Genomic DNA, 21575 nt, shown 5'->3' on the forward strand with positions numbered 1-21575 from the left:
CAAACCAGTAGATAAGATTGATTCTCAGTAATAGGATGAAAGTGTAGCTGGGAAACAGCACAACTGTAGAGAAATAAGTAGAGTTCTTCTCCTATTCTGACTGTTCTGCATCCAATATTAAAGTTGGTAAAAGTCATTTCTAGCTATGGGCATGACTTTCAACTTCAACGTGAGTGTAAAATGGGCACGAGCTGATCGGCTGCCCTTTACACATCGCGCTCAATTTTCCTTTCGGTTGATTTCAATGGTGTATAACGGGAAGTCCATTTGATGCGCACACGGAAGCCGATGCATGGGCGAGAAATTCAATTCACGCCAGTTTCCAGTGCAAAATGGATGGCACGACCTGAATTACATAGAATTACATAGTATTTACAGCTCAGAAACAGGCCATTCGGCCCAACTGGTCTGTGCCATGTTTATGTTCCACACGAGCCACCTCCTCTCACCTTACTTCATCTCACCCTATCAACATAATCTTCTATTCCTTTCTCCCTCATGTACTTATCTATCTCCCCCTTAAATGCATCTATACTATTCGCCTCAACTACTCCAACTAGCAGCAAGTTCCATTTTCTCACCACTTTCTGGGTAAAGGACTTTCTCCTGAATTCCTTATTGGATTCATGAATGCGCACCCGAAGATATCACCTGATCAAAATTGGGCCTTGGGCCTCAATTCTATTTACCCAGCAAGCTGTGGATGACAATCAGGCATCATGAGACAGGTCATGATGGTCAGTCGGGGTCTGATCCATCCGGCCAGCTCCGGCTCCCGGTAGGTCCTAGGAGGAAAGGTGAAGTCAGGACTGGAAGCTAAGAGAAATGGCAAGCATTTTAGTCAGGTTGGAAAAAATGGGGAAAAGGGGAAATGGAAAACAATAGATACTCCAATCATAGAGAGGGGGTTCATGGGTTGAATGACCTGCAAAGTGTTCAGCAGAAAAATGTTGGATGGTATGAAAGATCTCAATGGAACATAGGAACAGTTGTAGGCAGTTCAGCAAACGTTCCCTTTAAGCTGCGCGGCCCTGTCTTTTTCAATGTTAAGTTTCATGCACACGCGGAACTGTGAATGGGCCGCGCACCCCCCAAAATATTAGGGGGGGTCACTGAATTCAGCCCCTCAGGCCTGTTCCGCCATTCAATTAGATCATGGCTGATCTGTATCTTAACTCCATCTACCCGCCTTGGTTCTGTAACCCTTAATACCCTTGCCTAACAAAAATCTATCAACCTCAGTTTTGAAATTTTCAATTGACAAAGCCTCAACAGCTGTTTTTTGGGGGGGTCAGAGTTCCAGATTTCCACTACGCTTTGAGTGAAGAAGTGCTTCCTGATATCCTGGTATGTAAAATGGAAAAGATTAGCGAAAGTGAATGTGGGTCCCTTACAGGCTGAGACAGGAGAAGTTATAATGGGGAATAAGGAAATGGCAGAGAAATTAAACAAATACATTGGGCAGGATTTTCATTGGGCCGTGGAGACGGGATTGGAGGCGTGTGGGGGGTTAAAATCCCGAAATCGGGGGGGCACGAACCCATCCCGCCCCCAACCCGCCTCCATGCCAGTTTCAAAGGAGGCGGGTACCCGACCTGTGCTGGGAGCCACCTCCCCGAGGTGGGAAGGGGATTAGTGCCAATTAACTGCCTTTAGGCAGTTTTTAGCCTAATCCCTATTTTTATTGCTGAAGTGTGGGATTCCCGTCGGCGCCAAACCACGCCAAGTTAGCGAGGCGGACCGTCGGGCTGAAGGGCTTGGAGGGTTCGAGATATCCGTTGTTCAGGTGAGTCATGGGTACATGAGTGCAGAGGTAAGTGTGTTTGGTGTGTGTAAAGTGTTTAAAGAAGTTTTACTTACCTTTTCTTACCTTTACAGCCTTCCTTCCTTCAGGTCTCGGGGGTCCCTCATCTCACCGGCACAGAAAGCAGAATGGCCGCGAGCTGTCAAAAGTTGCAGCATTCAGCTTTCTGTTCTGGAGTGATCTCTAAATCAGCCTGAGAGGAAGGAATTAACTTGGAGTACAGATTGTCAGTGTTTGACAGCTTCAAAGAGCTGTTGAACGCTGATATTTCATCTGTCAAAAGGTCTTGACAGATGAAATGTCAATCTGTGACGTCACCTGTTGCTGGATGGCCCTTAATTGGCCTGCTGAGCCTGCTGGACGGGCTCAACAAGGTCAATCAAGTGAAAATCGCGTGGGTTGGCTACAACTCGATGGAGGCGGGACTACAACCCCAAAAGTTGTAGTCCAGCCTCCTACACGCCTCCAGTATCAAAATCCAGCCCGTTGTGTCTGTCTTCACGGAAGAAGACGCAAAAAACTTCCTGGAAATAGTGGAGACCCAAGGCTCTAGTGAGAATGAGGAACTGAAAGAAATTAGTATTAGTAAAAAAATACTGGAGAAATTAATGGGACTGAAAGCCAATAAATCCCCTGGACCTGATGGCCTACAACCTAGGGTTTTGAATGAGGTGGCTATAGAGATAGTGGATAGTGGATGCATAGTGGTTGTCATTTTCCAAAATTCCATAGATTCTAGAACGGTTCCTGAGGATTGGAAGGTAGCAAATGTAACCCCACTATTTAAGAAAGGAGGGAGAGAGAAAACAGGGAACTACAGACCAGTTAGCCAGAAATCAGTAGTAGGGAAAATGTTAGAATCTATTATTAAGGACATGGTAACAGGGCACTTAGAAAATAATAATAGGATTGGGCAGAGTCAACACAGATTTATGAAAGGGAAATTGTATTTGACAAATTTGTTAGGAGTTTTTTGAGGTTGTAACTAGCAGAATAGATAAGGGGGAACCAGTGGATGTAGTGTATTTGGATTTTCAGAAGGCATTCGATAAGGTGCCACACAAGAGGTTATTATACAAAATTAGGACTCATGAGATTGGGGGAACATGGATGGAGGGTTGGTTAATGGGCAGAAAACAGAGAGTAGTAATAAACGGGTCATTTTCGGGTTGGCAAGCTGTAACTAGTGGGGTACCGCAAGGATCAGTGCTTGGGCCTCAGCTATTCACAATCTATATCAATGATTTGGATGAGGGGACCAAATGTAATATATCCAAGTTTGCTGATGATACAAAGCTGGGTGGGAATGTAAGTTGTGAGGAGGATGCAAGGAGGCTTCAAGGGGATATCGACAGGCTAAGTGAGTGAGCAAGAACATGGCAAATGGAATATAATGTGGAGAAATGTGAAGTTATCCACTTTGGTAGGAAAAATAGAAAAGCAGAGTATTTTTGAAATGATGAGAGATCGGGAAATGTTGGTGTTCAGAGGGACCTGGGTATCCTTGTACATGAATCACTGAAAGTTAACATGCAGGTACAGCAAGCAATTAGGAAAGCAAATGGTATGTTGGCCTTTATTACAAGAGGATTTGAGTATAAGAGTAAAGACGTCTTACTGTAACTATATAGGGCCCTGGTGAATATTGTGTACAGTTTTGTTCTCCTTATCTAAGGAAGGATATACTTGCCATAGAGGGAGTGCAAAGAAGGTTCACCAGACTGGTTCCTGGGATGGGGGGATTGTCCTATGAGGACAGATTGAGTCGACTAGACCTATATTCTCTAGAGTTTAGAAGAATGAGAGGTGAGCTCATTGAAACATACAAAATTCTTATAGGGCTTGACAGGGTAGATGCAGGGAGGATGTTTCCCCTGGCTGGGGAGTCTAGAACCAGGGGTCACAGTCTCAGAATAAGGGGTCGGCCATTTAGGACTGAGATGAGGAGAAATTTCTTCACTCTGAGGGTGGTGAATCTTTGGAATTCTCTGCCCCAGAGGGCTGTGGAGGCTCAGTAGTGAGTATAATCAAGACAGAGATCGATAGATTTTTGAATAGCAAGGGATGTGGGGATAGTGCAGGAAAGTGGAGTTGAGGTAGAAGATCAGCCATGATCTTATTGAATGGCGGAGCAGGCTCGAGGGGCCAAATGGCCGACTCCTGCTCCTATTTCTTATGTTCTTATCACCCCTGAACAGCCGAGCTCTAATTCTAAGGTTGTTCTGGACTCTCCCGCCACAGGAAGTAGTTTCTCTCTATCCACCCCATCAAATCCTTTGATCATCTTAAACACCTCGATCAGATCACCCCTTAATCTCCTCTGCTCAATAGAAAGGCAGGTTTTCTCTCTTGTTAATTCGTTTGCCTGGATGGATTTGGTGTCGGAATAAAGTCGGCGAACGGCAGAACATTTTGGATTGCAGCCTGTGCTGCGCTGGCCAGGTTCAGAAACCAGGCTGGGAGTGCGATGTGAACGAAGGGTTCCTTTTCTTGTCAGGCGTTGCGTTTTTGCAGTCTGCCTCGAACAGGCATCGCGATGACTGATCTAACTAACACGGGCTTCTGTGTAAGCTGAGGCTAAACAAACACAGATGGATCGCCGAATGCGTTCGCGGAAAAAAAATGTTGGCAATGCAGAGCAAGGGGGACTTGAGATGACATTCTCGCATCACTAGAGGCATTGCTTCAGAACTGTTGCTATAGCTGCGGAGGAGGAGGGTTAACACACACACACACACACAGTGGTAGTGGCTGAAACACGCTCAGCTGAAGGTTAGAATATATATTTTTTTTAACTCGTCTTCATCATAATGAGGACCTCGGAGAGCCTGGACGAGGCTGAGTGGAAGAAGCTGTGCGCCCGAGGGATCGGTACCATAAAGAGACTGAAAAGGAAAAACCGAGATGTCATCAGGCACGGTGAGATCGAGAAAGTTTACGGAGGCGAGGAGGACAAGCTGGGCGACCCTCTACTCGCCCGGCTGAGCGACAGCAAGGGCGGCTGCGGCGGTGACACTTTCCAGGAGGCGCCCACCACTTCCACTTGCCGGGGCTCCCGTGCTGAGATTGTGGATTTGCGCAGGACTGCGACCATGACAAGTGTGCCGGGTGGAGGGGGAGGAGGAGGGGGCGATGATGAGGGTCTCAGCCCGCAGTCGGCAGCTCCAGGTAAGCGGAAGCTTGCTCGACCTCCAGCGTCCCAAGTGTGCGCCTTTGAGCCCCAGGCGTTTGCGGCTCAGCCCAGCCTCCAGCCCCGCATTGTGCTGTGCCAGCGCTCCGCCGGCGGCTCCTACAGCTCGGTGCCGCCGCACGCAAGCTACAGCCCACCGCCGAGGAAGCGGTCGGGCGACACCTCCAGCGTCTCCACCGAGATCAAAGCCATCCAGCAGACCAGGAGGCTGCTGGCCAACGCCAGGGAAAGAACCAGGGTCCACACCATCAGCGCCGCCTTCGAAGCTCTGAGGAAACAGGTACACGTCCCACCGTTACAGTCAAAATGTTACCCTCCCTCCTCCCACAGCGTGAGGATGGGGGAAGAAACATAGAAACATAGAAGATAGGAGCAGGAGTAGGCCATTCGGCCCCTCGAGCCTGCTCCGCCATTCAATGCGATTATGGCTGATCATCCAAATTCAGTACCCTGTCCCTGCCTTCTCCCCATATCCCTTGATCCCTTTAGCCTTAAGAAATATATCCAACTCCTTCTTGAATATATTTAATGAATTGGCCTCTACTGTCTTCTGTGGTAGAGAATTCCACAGGTCCACCACTCTCTGGGTGAAGAAATTCCTCCTCATTTCTGTCCTAAATGGCTTACCCCTTACCCTTAGACTGTGACCCCTGGTTCTGGACTCCCTGACCATCGGGAACATCCTTCCTGCATCTAGTCTGTCCAGTCCTGTCAGAATTTTATAAGTTTCAATGAAACAATAACATCTTGTTTCATCAGTAATTCAATTGGGAGCCTCCCCAAAAACAAAAGGTTGAAGGGAAACAGAATTGTCAAAAAGAATCCCAAAGAAGGTGCTCAGTGTTAACAGTCCAGCTTACGGCAATGCAAGTATTGATGGCAATGACTGGAGTTCATATTAAGCCCCGATCACTTTAGAGAATGGTGGAAATTTACGGCACAGCAGGAGGCCATTCGGCCCATCGTGTCTGTGCCGGGCGATCCAGCCTCGTCCCACTTCTCAGCTGTTGGCCCGTAGCCTTGATCCTAAAATTAACATCCACGGTCGAAAAGCTGCCTCCATAATCAGCCCGAGTAGATCCTCAAAAGTCTCCACGTTGATGGAGGGACAGTCTACATGGATGGCGACACTATAGAGTAACTGCAGCCAGCGCCTGTCACCTATTCAGAATTCGATGTAGAAAGAAAGATACAGAAATTAATGGGGCTCCCAAAAATGCTTTAAACCGAGATACAGAGACACACACACACAAAGTTCCTTCCCAATGTGGATCTAACCCGCCAGAACAGAGTCTGTCATTCCTTGTTAACACTTATAGTGCGAACTTGGAGCTGCATTTACAGACTGGAGTTAGCCCAGCCTCCACACAACGTGCTCTTGGTGTTGGAAAAAGAAAAAGGGACTGTTCCCGGGCACTCGGTGGAAACTGGTTTGAAAAAAAGGGGGCCACGTTTCACGTGACCTGATGCCGAAAGTTTGAAACTGTCGCCTCCCGAGTTATATAATGCAGCAAGCGGGCGAAGGCTGATTGACGCATTTGTGGATATGTTTACAAATACTTCTCTGTGGGGGAGAGGTCACTGAGCAGATTACTGAGAAATTGCACAAACCGAGTTCATAATGAGGTGCAAAATTGCCGATTGGGATATTGGACAGGAGCCCGGGGGCTTTACAGCACGTGTTTTGTTTTTTTTTGTTTCTTTTTTTCTTACATTCCTCAAAATTAACGCCTGAACTTGGCAGAACCTTACCTGAAATTGTCAATACCCCGCGAGATCAACTCCACCTTCGCATTGTTGCGCGTGTCCAATAGGTATTTTAAAAAGTAAAACCATCGCATCAATGTGTCAAATCAGATTTATATTTCATTTCACGGAAACTAACCAGTGTTTATTTATCGATATAACACTGTCTCAGTACCCGGAAATCATTTTGTAATATATGACTCATCGTGGTAACCACTTCACTTAGCATTTATCAAGTATGTGTGTACATTCATATTTATATACATTTCCAATTATCTATTGTGTGTGTGTATGCATATTTATATACGTATACATTTACCCATTGTGCATATATATACATGCATATACATATGTGTGTACGTATATGTATGTAATTATATGTGTATTATGCATACTTTTAAGTATGTATGCATGGCGTGCCAGACTTATTCATCTTGTATTTTCCCCTACAATTACTCTGGGCGCCTCTCCGCAGGTTCCTTGCTATTCGTATGGACAGAAGCTGTCGAAGCTGGCGATTCTGAGGATAGCGTGTAATTACATCCTGTCCCTGGCTAGGCTGGCTGACCTCGATTACAGCTCCGATCACAGCAACATGAGCTTCTCCGAGTGTGTGGAGCAATGCACCAAGACATTGCAGGCAGAGGGCAGATCAAAAAAGAGGAAGGTGAGTTTCCAGCCCCGTGCTAAAAGCACAAGGAGAGAGACACTTTAAAAGTCCTCTCCATCTTTCTTTCACACACACACACATTGCATGAACGAGATTGGGGGGGGGGGGGAGTTACCCTCTCTTGTCTGGTACTCCCTGGGTTAAACAGTCTTTCCCCATTGTATAAACGGCAGGACTTCACTTCGCTTTACCCGCCTTGCCTTGTGCGTGTTGTCGTTACCCCGGTACAGTTCGATCTGTTTCATCTGTCTGTATTTCGACATTGGCTGCATTGGCCTTTGCAGAGCTCTCGTGAACTGAAGCATTTCACAAGAGTGCGGTCATTTATTTTTATTTGAACCGAGCAGGCTGGGGGATGGGGTGGGGATAAGGGAGGGGGGGCGGGTGGTGGGGGGAGGAGGGCTGTAGGTTGAGGCAAGGTTACCGAACCCGCGGGCTGCAATAATTGTTTACTTACAAAAACCTGGGAAACTTGTATTTTGTGACGATTTGCAGAACCGTTTAATGCAGATTTTTCTCATTAAAAAAAAAATCTTACAGAAACCAAACCTAATATTATCAAGTCAGTGCATTGTTTGGATTTAGGACAATATTTTTGTAAACAGTAAAAAAAAAAATTTTTAAATAATGAACTTGTGAAGCGATTCGAGCTTTTCATTCCCACTTTATGACAATGGGAGTTTTTTAAACTCCATCTGAACCTCCCTCGGCATTCTTGTACTTTTCAGCTGCAACAGTGTCTAATAAATCACGCGCTGATCTTGCCACCGTGTTGTTTGCGGAGTGAATGAATGGAGAGGATGGTTTTTTCGGGAGTGTTTGGTGTTTGTGCAGCCCCAGACTCCAGATGTTCAGCTGCTGGTGTGGGAAGCAGAGCTGGCGCCACTCAGGGCAGAGGGCAGAGCAAAGGCACGCGATTTGGGGAAGAAACACTCAGTCACACGAAACTTTTGGCACATTCCCCAGCACTCGGCTGGACATCTGTTCCAGAAAAACTTTTTTTTAATAGCTGCTTTCTGAGCAGCTCGTGAGGATACACTGACTGCAGCTGTTTCATGTGAAGAGACAGAGAGGGAGGGAGAGACGGAAACCTATATGAACAGGACATAATGTTATGAATAATGTTATTACAATTTTAAATACAGGAAAGTTGCTGTTGCTTTCTAACTTTTTTTTTTAAGTAGACCCCTCTTTGTTAAGTATTGAATTTACTAGGTTTGAACCTGAATTGAACCCCCCCAAAAAACCAAATCGACCAAGTTTAAAGGTTTATCATTAGTTTATTCTGCTCTTTTTAATTTTTTTTAATGTTAAAATAATTCAGAGCTTTGTTTGAAGGTGGTTATTTGCTATTTTATGGAAGGAACACAACAGATGGAGCAGATCATGTCACAACTAGCCAACAACGTTTGTGAAGACGCAATGGCCCCCCCCCCCCCTCCCCCCCGCCTTGCTAATTTGAAGCCTGGTGGTTTCTCTCTGTCGCCAACACTGTGGTTATACTGGAGTTAAAATCTTGGATCAGCTGCAGCACTGATTTGCAGTGGGTAGCAATTTGTTTCGACTGCCTGTCTGCCAACCAGATCGGTGTAGAGAGAGAGAGCTCTGTATATGTGTGCACACACAGACCTCACTTCAGACTGGTTACTGGCTTGAGAGCACGGGCAAGATTGTCCACACTCTCAAAACATAGAAACATAGAAGATAGAAGCAGGAGTAGGCCATTCGGCCCCTCAAGCTTGCTCCGCCATTCAAGGAGATCATGGCTGATCATCCAAACTCAGTACCCTGTCCCTGCCTTCTCCCCATATCCCTTGATCCCTTTAGCCTTAAGAAATATATCCAACTCCTTCTTGAATTGGCCTCAACTGCCTTCTGTGGTAGAGAATTCCACAGGTTCACCACTCTCTGGGTGAAGAAATTCCTCCTCATCTCTGTTCTAAATGGCTTACCCCTTATCTTTAGACTGTGACCCCTGGTTCTGGACTCCCCCGCCATCGGGAACATCCTTCCTGCATCTAGCCTGTCTAATCCTGTTAGAATTTTATAAGTTTCAATGAGATCCCCTCTCATTCTTCTAAACTCCAGTGAGTATAAGCCCAATTGACCCAATCTCTCCTCATACATCATTCCTGCCATCCCAGGTATCAGTCTGGTGAATCTTCGCTGCACTCCCTCCATGGCAAGAACCTCCTTCCTCAGATAAGGTGACCAAAACTGCACACAATACTCAAGGTGTGGTCTCACCAAGGCCCTGTACAACTGCAGCAAGACATCCTTGTTCCTGTACTCGAATCCTCTCGCTACGAAGGCCAACATACCATTTGCCTTCTTAACCGCCTGCTGCACCTTCAGCAACTGGTGCACAAGGACACCCAGGTCTTGTTGCACTTCCCCTTCTCCCAATCTATTGCCGTTCAGATAATAATCTGCCTTCCTGTTTCTGCCACCAAAGTGGAAAACAGCAACAGCAACTTGCATTTATCTAGTGCCATTAACATAGTAAAACGTTCCAAGGCACGTCACAGGAGCGATTATCAAACAAAATTTGACACTGAGCTACATAAGGAGATAAGGGCCTGGATTTTGCATAGATAATAACGGGTAAGGCTAACAGCGCTCACCATTATAATGGAGAAAATCTGACACAACTTCTGGCGTCTGCACATGCACAGTTAAACACAAAAATCCAGAGTTGCTGTCACAGATACACTGCTCCTCCACAGGGAATGCTGTAACAGTCCTTGCCGATAGACTCGGCACTGAAATTGCTGTAATGGTGTGAATCTGGGGTACTTACCCACGATAGATGCCAGAAAAAGTTAGGGCGGGTGCATTCAGGAGTAAGTACATTTTTAATGGCGTGATAAGTGATAATTATTGCCAAACAATTTCTCTGGCCCTGAAAGTATAATTTTACAAGTGTGGAGTCTCATTCCTTCAGAAGTTAATTAGTGTTGGAGATTTTATTTTAAATAATTTTTTTTATTTTACTTTTACTGTCTGTCTCTTTTATCTTTCTTTCTTAATCCCACCTGTCTTTCCAATCTTTATTTTGCTTCTGTGCTTGATTTAAATTAACTTATACTTCCTGTTTTATACTTCCTGGTTTAGACTCTGCGTGTCTCAGTGAGGATTCTTCAATCTGATTGGTTGAAGAGCCTCAGTGTTTCTTGCGCTGCTCACAGATGCCACAGATCCCCTGTAGAGGCCTGATTAGAGCAAGTCTCCGCTCAAAAGCATGAGAAAACTTTGTAGGCAGCTGTCAACGAGGTGAACGGTGAGTGCCGTTCCTTCACCACTGACTGCAAAAATCCGGGCCTTTGGGATAGGTGCCCAAAAGCTTGGTCAAAGAAGCAAGTTTTAAGGAGTGTCTTAAAGGAGGTGAGAGAGGCAGAGATGCTTAGGGAGGGAATTCCAGAGCTTAGGGCCTAGGCAGCTGAAGGCACGGCCGCCAGTGGTGGAGTTGAAGAAGAGCAGGGATGTACAAGAGGCCAGAATTGGAATAGTAAAGACAATTCTTTGCTCGGTTTAATAAAGTGCGCAAGAGATGAAACTGATCCTCTGAACAATTTTTACCCCCATCTTGACTCCCACACTGCAGTTAGACTCAATGCAGTGCCAAGAGCAAGCAGCGTGACATGACTTCAAGTTACGCTGGCACTTTTGCAGGGTTGCACAGTTGAAACCATTTCGTAGTAGCAGTATAACTGCGCTCTGTCAAAGTTTTGCAATTACACCCTAGCAGTGTCGATCCATCTTTAAAGCATAGAATCATACTGCACAGAAGGAGGCCACTCAGCCCATCGTGCCTGTGCCGGCTCTTTGAAAGAGTTATCCAATTAGTCCCACTCCCCTGCAAAGCGTGCACCAATCATTCATTGATTGAGTTCAAATATCTGAAATTGGCATTTAGGAAAGAGATACTGCGGCTTGGAAAGGAAATAGCCTCCAACCAATTCAAGGCATATTCCTCCAATTTGCCCCTTCCCTTGAAATCACACCGCAATTAGGTAGATTTTTTTTTTTTTAATTTTTTTTATTCATTGATGGGATGTGGGCGTCGCTGGCTGTCCCTAATTGCCCTTGAGATGATGGTGGTGAGCCGCCTTCTTGAACCGCTGCAGTCCATATGGTGTAGGTACACCCACAATGCTGTTAGGAAGGGAGTTCCAGGATTTTGGCCCAGCGACAGTGAAGGAACGGTGATACAGGTCCAAGCCAGGATGATGTGTGGCTTGGAGGGGAACTTGTAGGTGGTGATGTTCCCATGCGTCTGCTGCCCTTGTCCTTCTAAGTGGTAGAGGTCGCGGGTTTGGAAGGTGCTGTTGAAGGAGCTTTGGCGAGTTGCTGCAGTGCATCTTGTAGATGGTACACACTGCAGCCACAGTGCGCCGGTGGTGGAGGGAGTGAATGTTGAAGGTGGTGGATGGAGTGCCAATCAAGTGGGCTGCTTTATCCTGAATGGTGTCGAGCTTCTTGAGTGTTGTTGGAGCTGCACTCATCCAGGCAAGTGGAGAGTATTCCATCACACTCCTGACTTGTGCCTTGTAGATGGTGGAACGGCTTTGGGGAGTCAGGAGGTGAGACACTCGCCACAGAATTCCCAGCCTCTGGCCTGCTCTTGTAGCCACAGTATTTATATGGCTGGTCCAGTTCAGTTTCTGATCAATGGTAACCCCCAGGATGTTGATAGTGGAGGATTCAGCGATGGTAATGCCATTGAATGTCAAGGGGAGATGGTTAGAGTCTCGCTTGTTGGAGATGATCATTGCCTGGCACTTGTGTGGTGCGAATGTTACTTGCCACTTGTCAGCCCAAGTCTGAATGTTGTCCAGGTCTTGCTGCATATGGACACGGACTGCGTCAGTATCTGACGAGTCTCGAATGGTGCTGAACAGTGTGCAATCATCAGCGAACATCCCCACTTCTGACCTTATGACGGAGGGAAGGTCATTGATGAAACAGCTGAAGATGGTTGGGCCTAGGACACTGCCCTGAGGAACTCCTGCAGTGATGTCATGTGATTGAGATGAATGACCTCCAACAACCACAGCCAACTTCCTTTGTGCTAGGTATGATTCCAACCAATGGAATTGATTGCGTAGGTCAGTTTGATATTCCAGAAGCCTAATCCCATTCTAAGAGGGAAGCCCTGTTCTTGTTGGATGCTATATAGTTACATCTAATTATGAATAACAACAGCAGCAAATTGCATTTATATAGCATCTTTAACATAGTAAAACATCCCAAGGCACTTCACAGGAGTATTATAAAGCAAAATTTGTTGACACCAAGCCACATAAGGAGAAATTAGGTGTCCAAAAAGCTTGGTCAAAGAGGTAGGTTTTAAGGAGCGCCTTAAAGGAGGAAAAAGAGGTAGAGAGGCGGAGAGGTTTAGGGAGGGAATTCCAGAGCTTAGGGCCTAGGCAACAGAAGGCATGGCCACCAATGGTTGAGCGATTATAATCACGGATGCTCAAGAGGGCAGAATTAGAGGAGCGCAGATATCTCTGCGGGGGGGGGGTAAAGGAGGGGTTGTGGGACTCGAAGAGGTTACAGAGATAGGGAAGGGCGAGGCCGTGGAGGGATTTGAAAACAAAGGTTCCGACTTTTTATGCAAAATGTGCACGTAGGACACTTTCTAACTAGGAAATTCTGTTAAGGCGCTAGAATAAATGTAGGCAGTCCAACCAGATCAAGAATCGCCCATGACATCCAATGGGGAATTTTTGGTCAGGCTCATTTCTTGGCAATACCATGGCAGGAGCAAGCCTGATATGAGATCTCTCCTATAACTGTGTCACGATGGCCAAAAGCTGCAGTGTGGGTGTTTCTTATGTGGTTTGCACATTATTACCACAGCATTAGTTATTTCCTTTGTCATGTTTTATAAATAAATGTGATCTGTGGTGGAGAAACACCATCTCAACTCAAACCATGTGCCTTTCCTCTCCTCTTCAGGTGAGAGTAAATTTAATTGTCAGACTCCAAGGATTTTGGTACCATTGTAGATTATTTGTTAAAACCCCTTGGTTTCTCCCACACAGTGAGTTGGTAATTCAAGATGAGTCATCAGGTGCAACACTAGGCAGAGGATAAAGGGGAAAGTGACTGGATGTTGGGAAGATGGAGGATGGGAAAATCATTCAGAGCCCCCTACTGACTGGGTATAGGATGGCATTGATGTAGACTGTGGAGACATTGGGGGGGATTTTCGCCTGGAGTTAAGCATCACTTGGACAGAGCGCAGAGAGGAAAATTGGACTGGGAGGATCGTGTGCCCCTTTAAGAATCCTCTGGATTTTTCCTTCAATTAAATGGAAGGAAAATCCATCAGTTTCTGTTACCAGTCTGCAATCCTTCCCGCAAGACTTTCCTCTCTGGACTCTGCCCAGGCAATGCTTATTGCCCTGGTGTCAAAGATAAAATAATCATCTCCATTGGCTCAGACACAAGTGGTGTGATGCATTGCCATGTAATCTATGTCACTGTACTGTGCACTAGCATAAGATTTTCCAAACACTGTCTCATAAACACTGTGCCACTTTAATGCTTTAAGGGCTTGTGCTTTTTAATCACCAACTGCATCTATATAAGAAAGAAAGAAGCCTCTTATCATCCGACGAGCTTCACCCAATGAATTACTTTTTGGAGTGCAGTGATTGCTGTTATCTGTTGCCTCACAGCGCCAGGGACCCGGGTTCGAATCCGACCTCGGGCGACTGTCTGTGTGGAGTTTGCGCATTCTCCCTGTGTTTGTGTGGGTTTCCTCCGGGTGCTCCGGTTTCCTCCCACAGTCCAAAGATGTGCGAGTTAGGTTGATTGGCTATGATAAATTGACCCTTAGTGTTAGGGGGATTAATACGTGGGGTTACGGGGATAGGGTGGGATATGTGTTGGTATAGGGGTTACGGGGATCGGGTGGGATATGTGTCGGTGCAGGCTCGATGGGCCGAAATGGCCTCTATCTGCACTGTAGGGATTCTGTGATTCTGTGATTCTGCTCCAGCAACATTTCACAGCAATGTGATAAATGCCAAGTTAACGTGAGAGCACCTTCACCACACGGACTGCAGTGGTTCAAGAAGAAGGTTCACCACCACCTTCTCAAGGGCAACTAGGGATGGGCAATAAATGCCGGCTTTGCCAGCAACATCCATATCCCGAGAATTTTTTTTTTTTAATTGTTTTATTTGGTGGCATTGGTTTAGAGAGGAATGTTGGCCAAGACATTGGGAGAACTCTGCTCTTCTTTCAGTAGAGGCATGGATTTTAACGTCTACCTGGATGGGTAGACAGGGCTTCACTTAATGTCTCATCTGAATATAATGTGAAGCGTTCAGTACTTTTTCCCCTTGTCCAATTTTGTTTAAAATGCTAAACTTTTTAACTACTTTATCTTCATCTTTCTTCCACTAAAGAAGTGCATCCATCCAGAATTTGTCCACTTTAGATTCCTTTTTTCAAAGTGAATCACGAGTTTTATAATTACAAAATAAATAGTTGGAACTTAGTATATTGTAGAGTATTAGATGACAAATGTCCTAGTTAAGAAAGAATTACATGTTTAGTCTAGGACAAATGACCTGATCACTCATTAAGTGAAAAGTACAATTGTTTAGTGATTGATGGTGCACGGATTTAATTATTGATGACTTGGAAACATGATTTGCAGATATCAGCACCTAGAATAGAATATTGCTCTAGTAGTGCATTAAAAATATTTTTCTTTAAGTTCCTATCATTGGTCTGTGCCAAGCTAACTGATTTCAGTCAGGGCAATAGTTGGGGTGTTGCATTTGACCCCAGTGTGCGATGGCAAGAGAGGGGAAAATCGTCCAAAGTTCGCACTCTTGCTATTGAATAATCCCTCCTGTGTTTGTGTGGATGTCAGATGAGAACAGGATCAGACTTGGCTGTGACGCCATCCATGGGTGACTCACCTATCAATGCTGTCTATGTTCATACATAAATAATGGCCACTTGGGTGATGGGGTGGAGGTTTGCCAGAGCTCATGGGACTATATCCCCAGAGGGGAGGAGGGACAAGATTAGTGTGGAGAAAAGTTCACTTTCTTTGACCTAAGTTTAACATCAGAATTTTATATTTCTTGGAAAAAAGATGTGTTGACAAAATATCTCCCTTCTTGATTGCCTCTCAGGAGCTTTGGCACTCAAATTAAATAACATTCCATTGTTTGCAATGGACTGGAAGCAATCCATAGATAGTTGTGATAATTTTTTTTTTAAGTTGTTTCTTTTTGTTACCCTATAAGTGTCAGCTTGTTTGAGTTGGTAGCGCTCTTATTACTGAGTCAAAGGGTCATGGCTTCAAGTCCCACTCCAGGACTTGAGCACGCAACCAAGGCAGCGCTGTTCTTTGGGTATGTCACATAGAAGCCCTATCTGTCTGTTCCTGTGACTCAGGTGGACAATCAAAATCCCATGGCTTTACTGAAGAAGACAAAGGTTGTTCTTCCAGTGCCGCGGCTAATACCATCAAAACCGGTTAGCTGGTTATTCGTCTTGGGCACATTTGCCTATATAACAGCAGTCATTGCACTGTTGAAGAAAATAATTTATGTGAAGTGCTTTGGAATGTGTCAGAGCAATGTGACAAGGTGTGATGTATATCCGAGTCTTTCTTACTTTAGTTATTTTCCTCCCACCATTAACATTTTCTCTCGCCGTCTCACATACATATCTCCCACCTTGCGCTGAGTTAGCACATGCAGGGATGCGATTTCCTGTAGAACCAGCAAATCGCTGGCTTCATGGCATGGGAATCTTAGCCACCGGCATGGCTTTTCTCAATTGTGTTGTTTCATGTCAGGATTATGAAGGGACAAGGGCGAGTAGACAACCTGCTGTCAGGTCTCTGCCAACGACAGTCTCGATTTGGGCTCTTAGAGCAGCCCAAGGGTGACACCTCTCTCACCCCTGAGAAGCAGTGCCTGTTCTCCGCCCCACCACGAAGATCGGGAGACACAAGGCACGAGAAATGGGGGCCCCTGGTGCAGCACCTTGTGGGGCTCAGTTTGTGAGCAGCCCCTCGGGCTCTAATACTGTTTCCTATCTTGTAATTTTTAATTCTTGCTATTTTGGAAAACCTGTAAATAAATAAATGCTCTGTGAAGCACTCTAATAAGCATGTTATGGACTTTAGCTCACCAGGGTCCATTTTGATGCAAGGTAAAATTGAGTGTTAAAATTGAACCTGGTGTGTTAAAACCTGAATTCATTTCAGATGTCTGAGTTCATTACTGCCCTTGGATTAAATGTTCATGTATTTATTGCTTAACTGAGACGGAGTGAAACTATGTATCTTTTATGGGTTTTACAATAGCTTTCAGCTAACCTGACTTCGTCTTTAAGTCTGTCCCTAATACGAAACACATTTGATTGCCAACAGCTGCTAGTAAACTCAGTACTCTACGGGTTAATTAATCTCATCCTATTCCACATGGTCTACTAGTAATTCCTATCATAAATTACATTCTGCCGTTTCAGGAATGATCCAGTGAAGGAGCAACATTTCACAGGAACATCACACAGTGAGCTGGTGTCTAGCCAACACTGACAGGGAAGCAGACGTATAAGAAATTGAAGAGCAGATATAGAATTGCAGGAGACATTACGCAGAAGAGAGGTTAACCCAAAAGAAATGATGTTGACTGTTTAAAAAAAAGAGAGAAGTCCCCTTTCTCGGGAATACAATATCCGCCTACAGGAACAGTCAGGTTTCTGGACGTGCAATCTGTTCGGCACTTTCTCCTTTGGTTTTGGTGGAGGATGATGTGGGTCTGGGCCTTCACTCACTTTGACAGCACCAATAGCAGGATAAAGAGGAATTATGCAATTTTATGTTGTTAGATTTTTTTTTAAATTTAGGCGAGGTAAAGTCAGACCTCTGAGACTGAATTAGCTTCAAACACATGTTGGTCCGCTGGGTACAATGTAATGCATTGTGTTTTTGTGGCTGGGTAACAAGGATTGATAACGCTGTAGAGGAGGTTATAACAATCAGCTGCGCATATTTTTTGATATTGTAAATCTGAATGACTTGCTGTAAAAGGGTCCGTTTAAAATTTGACGAATTAAGCTAAAAACTAGTGCTGCCAATGCTAGTTATTTCCAAACTCCAGTGTTTTTGGTCAGTTGGTTAAAATGCTGATGACCCTACATGTGATCTTTTGTGTATTTTCAGCTTGTTTTCTGATTGCATTCTGGCCAGATTTCCTGCTGATAGCAAATTGCAACAGGGCCTCTGGCTGTCTCCTTAGAAACAAGTGGTCAGACAATCAGAAAGCCTACTGATATGACATGCACTTTATGATCTATGTAATCACACTGTCCTCTGTTATTGTGGGGTCATATTAATCACTAGTATTAATGAACAAATGTTTATAAAGGTATATGAGACATTGGATGTCATTTTGAAGTCAATTATTGGCCCAGAAATTAGGTTCGGGGGCTTGCCGCGCGTGCAAGCCCCCGATGTGCACTTACCCGGCGCGCTGACATTTCAATCCTGGCCCGCATTGCATTTCCTGTCACTGGCCCGCTTCAGGTCGCGCTGTGCGTGTGTGACCCAGTGGCGTACTTAGTCCGATGAGCCGGCTGGGATCACGTGAGCACTGGGCAACCAATGGGAGGTTGCAAAAGTTCATTCATGAGTTTGATAGTAAGAACTGTCAAACTCATGAAAACTCCTGGCCCCAAAACACTACTTAAACTTGAAAGAAAATTTAAAAAAACATCGTACTACTTAAATAAACTATAAATAACTGTAAAAAACTATTTTAAACAATAATTTTAAATTTTGAAAAAAATTATTATATAAAAAATCGGGGCTAAAAATACACTTACCTTACTGTAAAGTCTTCAAAAAAAATGAACCTGTGGAAAAAATTTCTAATTTTACTTAATAGACCACTTACCTGTTAAAAGTAAGTACTTACGGCTGCTTTTTCCACGCGTAAAAACCGGAGTCTTTTCCCCACGGGCAACTCTTCAAAAAAAAAAGGGAAGTTCAGCGCGCACGCGCTACCTGAAACCTCACACGCGTTCCGCCTCTTAACCCCTTGGGTCAGAGGAGAGGAAATGCCGGTTTTCCCCGCATGCGCTGTGCATGCTGAAAACCGGCAATTCCTCCGGGCCCACGCGTGAGTACCCCGTCCGTACTCACGCGTTGGGACAGGAATTACTGGCCCATTGTGTTGTGAGGAAGTCTGTGTGCAAATAGTCATGTGTGTGTACCAGTGTTCCCTCTAAGCGGCGCAGCAATGGGAAAAAATCCCACGCAGGCCACTCACCGGCTTTTCCATTGTAAATACCACACATGTGTGGAAATTTAAAGAGACTGCGCACTAAAATAAATAGGCCGCGCAGAACAAAACACTGCTTACAGGGAACATTGGTGTGTACCTTTCGGCAACATTTTTAATATCAGAAAAGTCAGAGACCCGCCCCCCACCACCACCAATAGCTCAAAGAGTTTATCCAGTGAATTGTTGAGCCACACAGACTGGGAAGTTCCCATGGTTAGCTGGCCTCAGCCAAGGCTTTGGTAGGATCAACGCAATTGGTCTCTCTGTACTCGTTTTGAGGACAATTGTCCAGGGTACCCACTCCCGACTGATATCCACAGGCCCCTGCTGGAAATACACGTGCGTGGATGTCACATGAGGGCAAGGATTGGGCTCGGTTGTGATGCCCCATGGTCGAACAGCCTGTCAAGGATCTCACACGAACGATGAACACTTGGAATAATGGCCACTTGGCCTAGGTACTAGAGGAGGATTAGCACCTGTGGAACCAGCCAGTACCACCAGTAACAAGGGGAGAGCAAAAAACTGGTCAAGAAAAAGATCAGGGACGAGTAAAGGCCACTTGTCTGATAAGTGCTCATCTCTCAAACCTGCATCAGATTAATGTAAAAGAACATTAATATGGGTTCCATAATAAGTTTTCCTCCAAACGGTACCCATGATGTGGAACTGTTTACAGCCATGACTCCCAACCTGGTCATAGCTACAATAAGGTAAATAAGGCTCCTTCGGTAGCACCTCCCAAACCCGTGACCTCTACCACCTAGAAGGACAAGGGCAGCAGGCGCATGGGAACACCACCACCTCCAAGTTCCCCTCCAAGTTACACACCATCCTGACTTGGAAATATATCGTCGTTCCTTCATCATCGCTGGGTCAAAATCCTGGAACTCCCTCCCTAACAGCACTTGTGGGAGTACCTTCACCACACGGACTGCAGCGGTTCAAGAAGGCGGCGCACCACCACCTTCTCAAGGGCAATTAGGGATGGGCAATAAATGCTGACCTTGCCAGCGACGCCCACATCCCATAAACGAATCCATCATCATTCACAGAATCAAACGTAACACATCCGCCCCAAAAATGGAAAAACTCCCCTTCCAACATGGGGTCTCACTCATTGGGAGCAAACATTGGCGATTCGGGGAGCTTCACCGTGCTTCCTATTTTCCAACCACTGATTGCAAGTTCAGGACTATCGTATATGAACAAACAGGTTGAATATTAGCTGGTGTGTGATTACACAAAAAGACTGTAACAGTTGAGTGTGGCGATCGGATCTTTGTTGTAAATTGCATGTATTTTAAATTGAAAAGACTTTGGGGGAAAAATTCAGCATCGACCATTTTGGGGCACTAACATCGCCTGGGCACTAACTTTAGTGCCTGGTGCTAATTAGTGCTGGCGACCGCATAATTGAGTTTCAGCGGCCCAAGAGGGAAGTGGAGCACTAAATCAAGCGCTACACTTCCTTCTTAGGGCGCTAACGTCGGAGAGCGGGGCGGAGACTTCAGCAGCGCTGCACATTGGGCCGTGCAGCACTGCCGGGTTCAAAGGCTCCTTCCCTCCCTTAAAGGGAAGGGCCATCGCTGCAAGCCCTGCAAGTTAAAAAGGTCCTACCTGGACCACCAAGGCAGCCGCGATCCCACACGGTCAGCCCGGCAATCGAGCAGGAACCCGCGAAAAAAACCAGAACAGGAAAGGTAAGTTTTCTTCCACTTACCTCGGCCACCTCGCCTTTAATCATCACGCTTGAAGTGGTCGGCCGCCCGATGCACGCCTCCCGCAACTGTCGGTGTTTTCGACCAGTGCTGCTGCAGGGGGCGGAAGTCAATTTCGGGTCCGGGGCGATGCGCACGGCGATGACATCATGATCTCCGGGCAAAGGCGATCGGGCGCAACGCCATGGCACCACCGCAAAACTCCCACCGAATACGGTTGGAGTTGATGTCCGCGCCGCACCCGGTCGCAAAGCCATTTGCTCCCAGGGGAGCTAACAGGAGATGCACAGGCACCCAATTTCACCCCCTTTAGCTCACTAGCCCAAGGGAGCAATTCCTCAGCGTAGAGGTAGAGGGCAATGATGAGGCACGGAATATAACTTATACCCCATGGGTAGGCTAACTGAAAACTCCTGAGCAAAGAGGTTGAGCCCAGCATCCCAAGTGGGATATCTATTGTATCTCATATTCTTCATTATACGTTTGGTAAGTAACTAAACTTAAAAGTGAATTGTTACACATTTTAAGGAATGGTTCCATGCCAACCTTGGAGGGTTATTTTTTAACTTGAGCCAACTGTCCATAATTTTCATGAAATATGAAAAGGCATGTCACATAGATTGTGCCATTGTGTGCAGCGTAAATACCTGAGCATCTAAATGCGATAGAGGGACAGATGGATCTGAAGATACAGATACACAGATCACTAAAAGTCGCGACCCAGGTTAATAATGCCATTTTAAAAAAGCAAACAAAGCACTGGGGTTCGTTTCTAGCAGGAAAGAATTGAAAAGCAGGGAGGTTATGTTAAACATGTATAGAACCTTGGTTAGATGACACTTGGAGTACTGTGCACAGTTCTGGTTTCCATATTATAAAAAGGATATAGAGGCACTGGAGAAGGTGCAAAATAGATTTACTAGAATGATACCAGAACTGAGAGGTTATAATATCAGGAAAGATTGAACAAGCTGGGGCTCTTCTCTCCAGAAAAGAGAAGACTGAGGGGTGACCTGATGGAGGTCTGCAAGATTATGAAAGGGTCTGATAGGGTTGATGTAGAGAAGATGGGGGGAAAATTCAGTTGGTTTGCGCCTCCCGTTAGCACCTT

General features: G+C 45.6%; 1 protein-coding gene across 2 annotated transcripts in view; it reads left to right on the plus strand.

Annotated features, from left to right (window-relative positions):
• Positions 1-4170: 4170 nt before the first annotated feature.
• Positions 4171-21575, plus strand: part of atoh8 (atonal bHLH transcription factor 8) — a 33813-nt gene continuing 16408 nt past the window's right edge. The window contains exons 1-3 of one of the 2 annotated variants that reach the window (XM_085975486.1): positions 4177-5274; positions 7216-7407; positions 16924-17840. In XM_085975486.1, the coding sequence (XP_085831612.1) occupies positions 4615-5274; positions 7216-7407; positions 16924-16929 (858 nt within the window). In that variant the 5' untranslated portion in view covers positions 4177-4614 and the 3' untranslated portion in view covers positions 16930-17840. Of the gene's footprint in view, positions 5275-7215; positions 7408-16923; positions 17841-21575 lie in introns of those variants that run through there. The other variant, XM_085975485.1, reaches the window with a different exon arrangement.

This window comes from Somniosus microcephalus, chromosome 2 (assembly GCF_052327205.1).
Source record: "Somniosus microcephalus isolate GS21.2 chromosome 2, FLI_Smic_1.0, whole genome shotgun sequence".
NCBI lineage: Eukaryota > Metazoa > Chordata > Chondrichthyes > Squaliformes > Somniosidae > Somniosus > Somniosus microcephalus.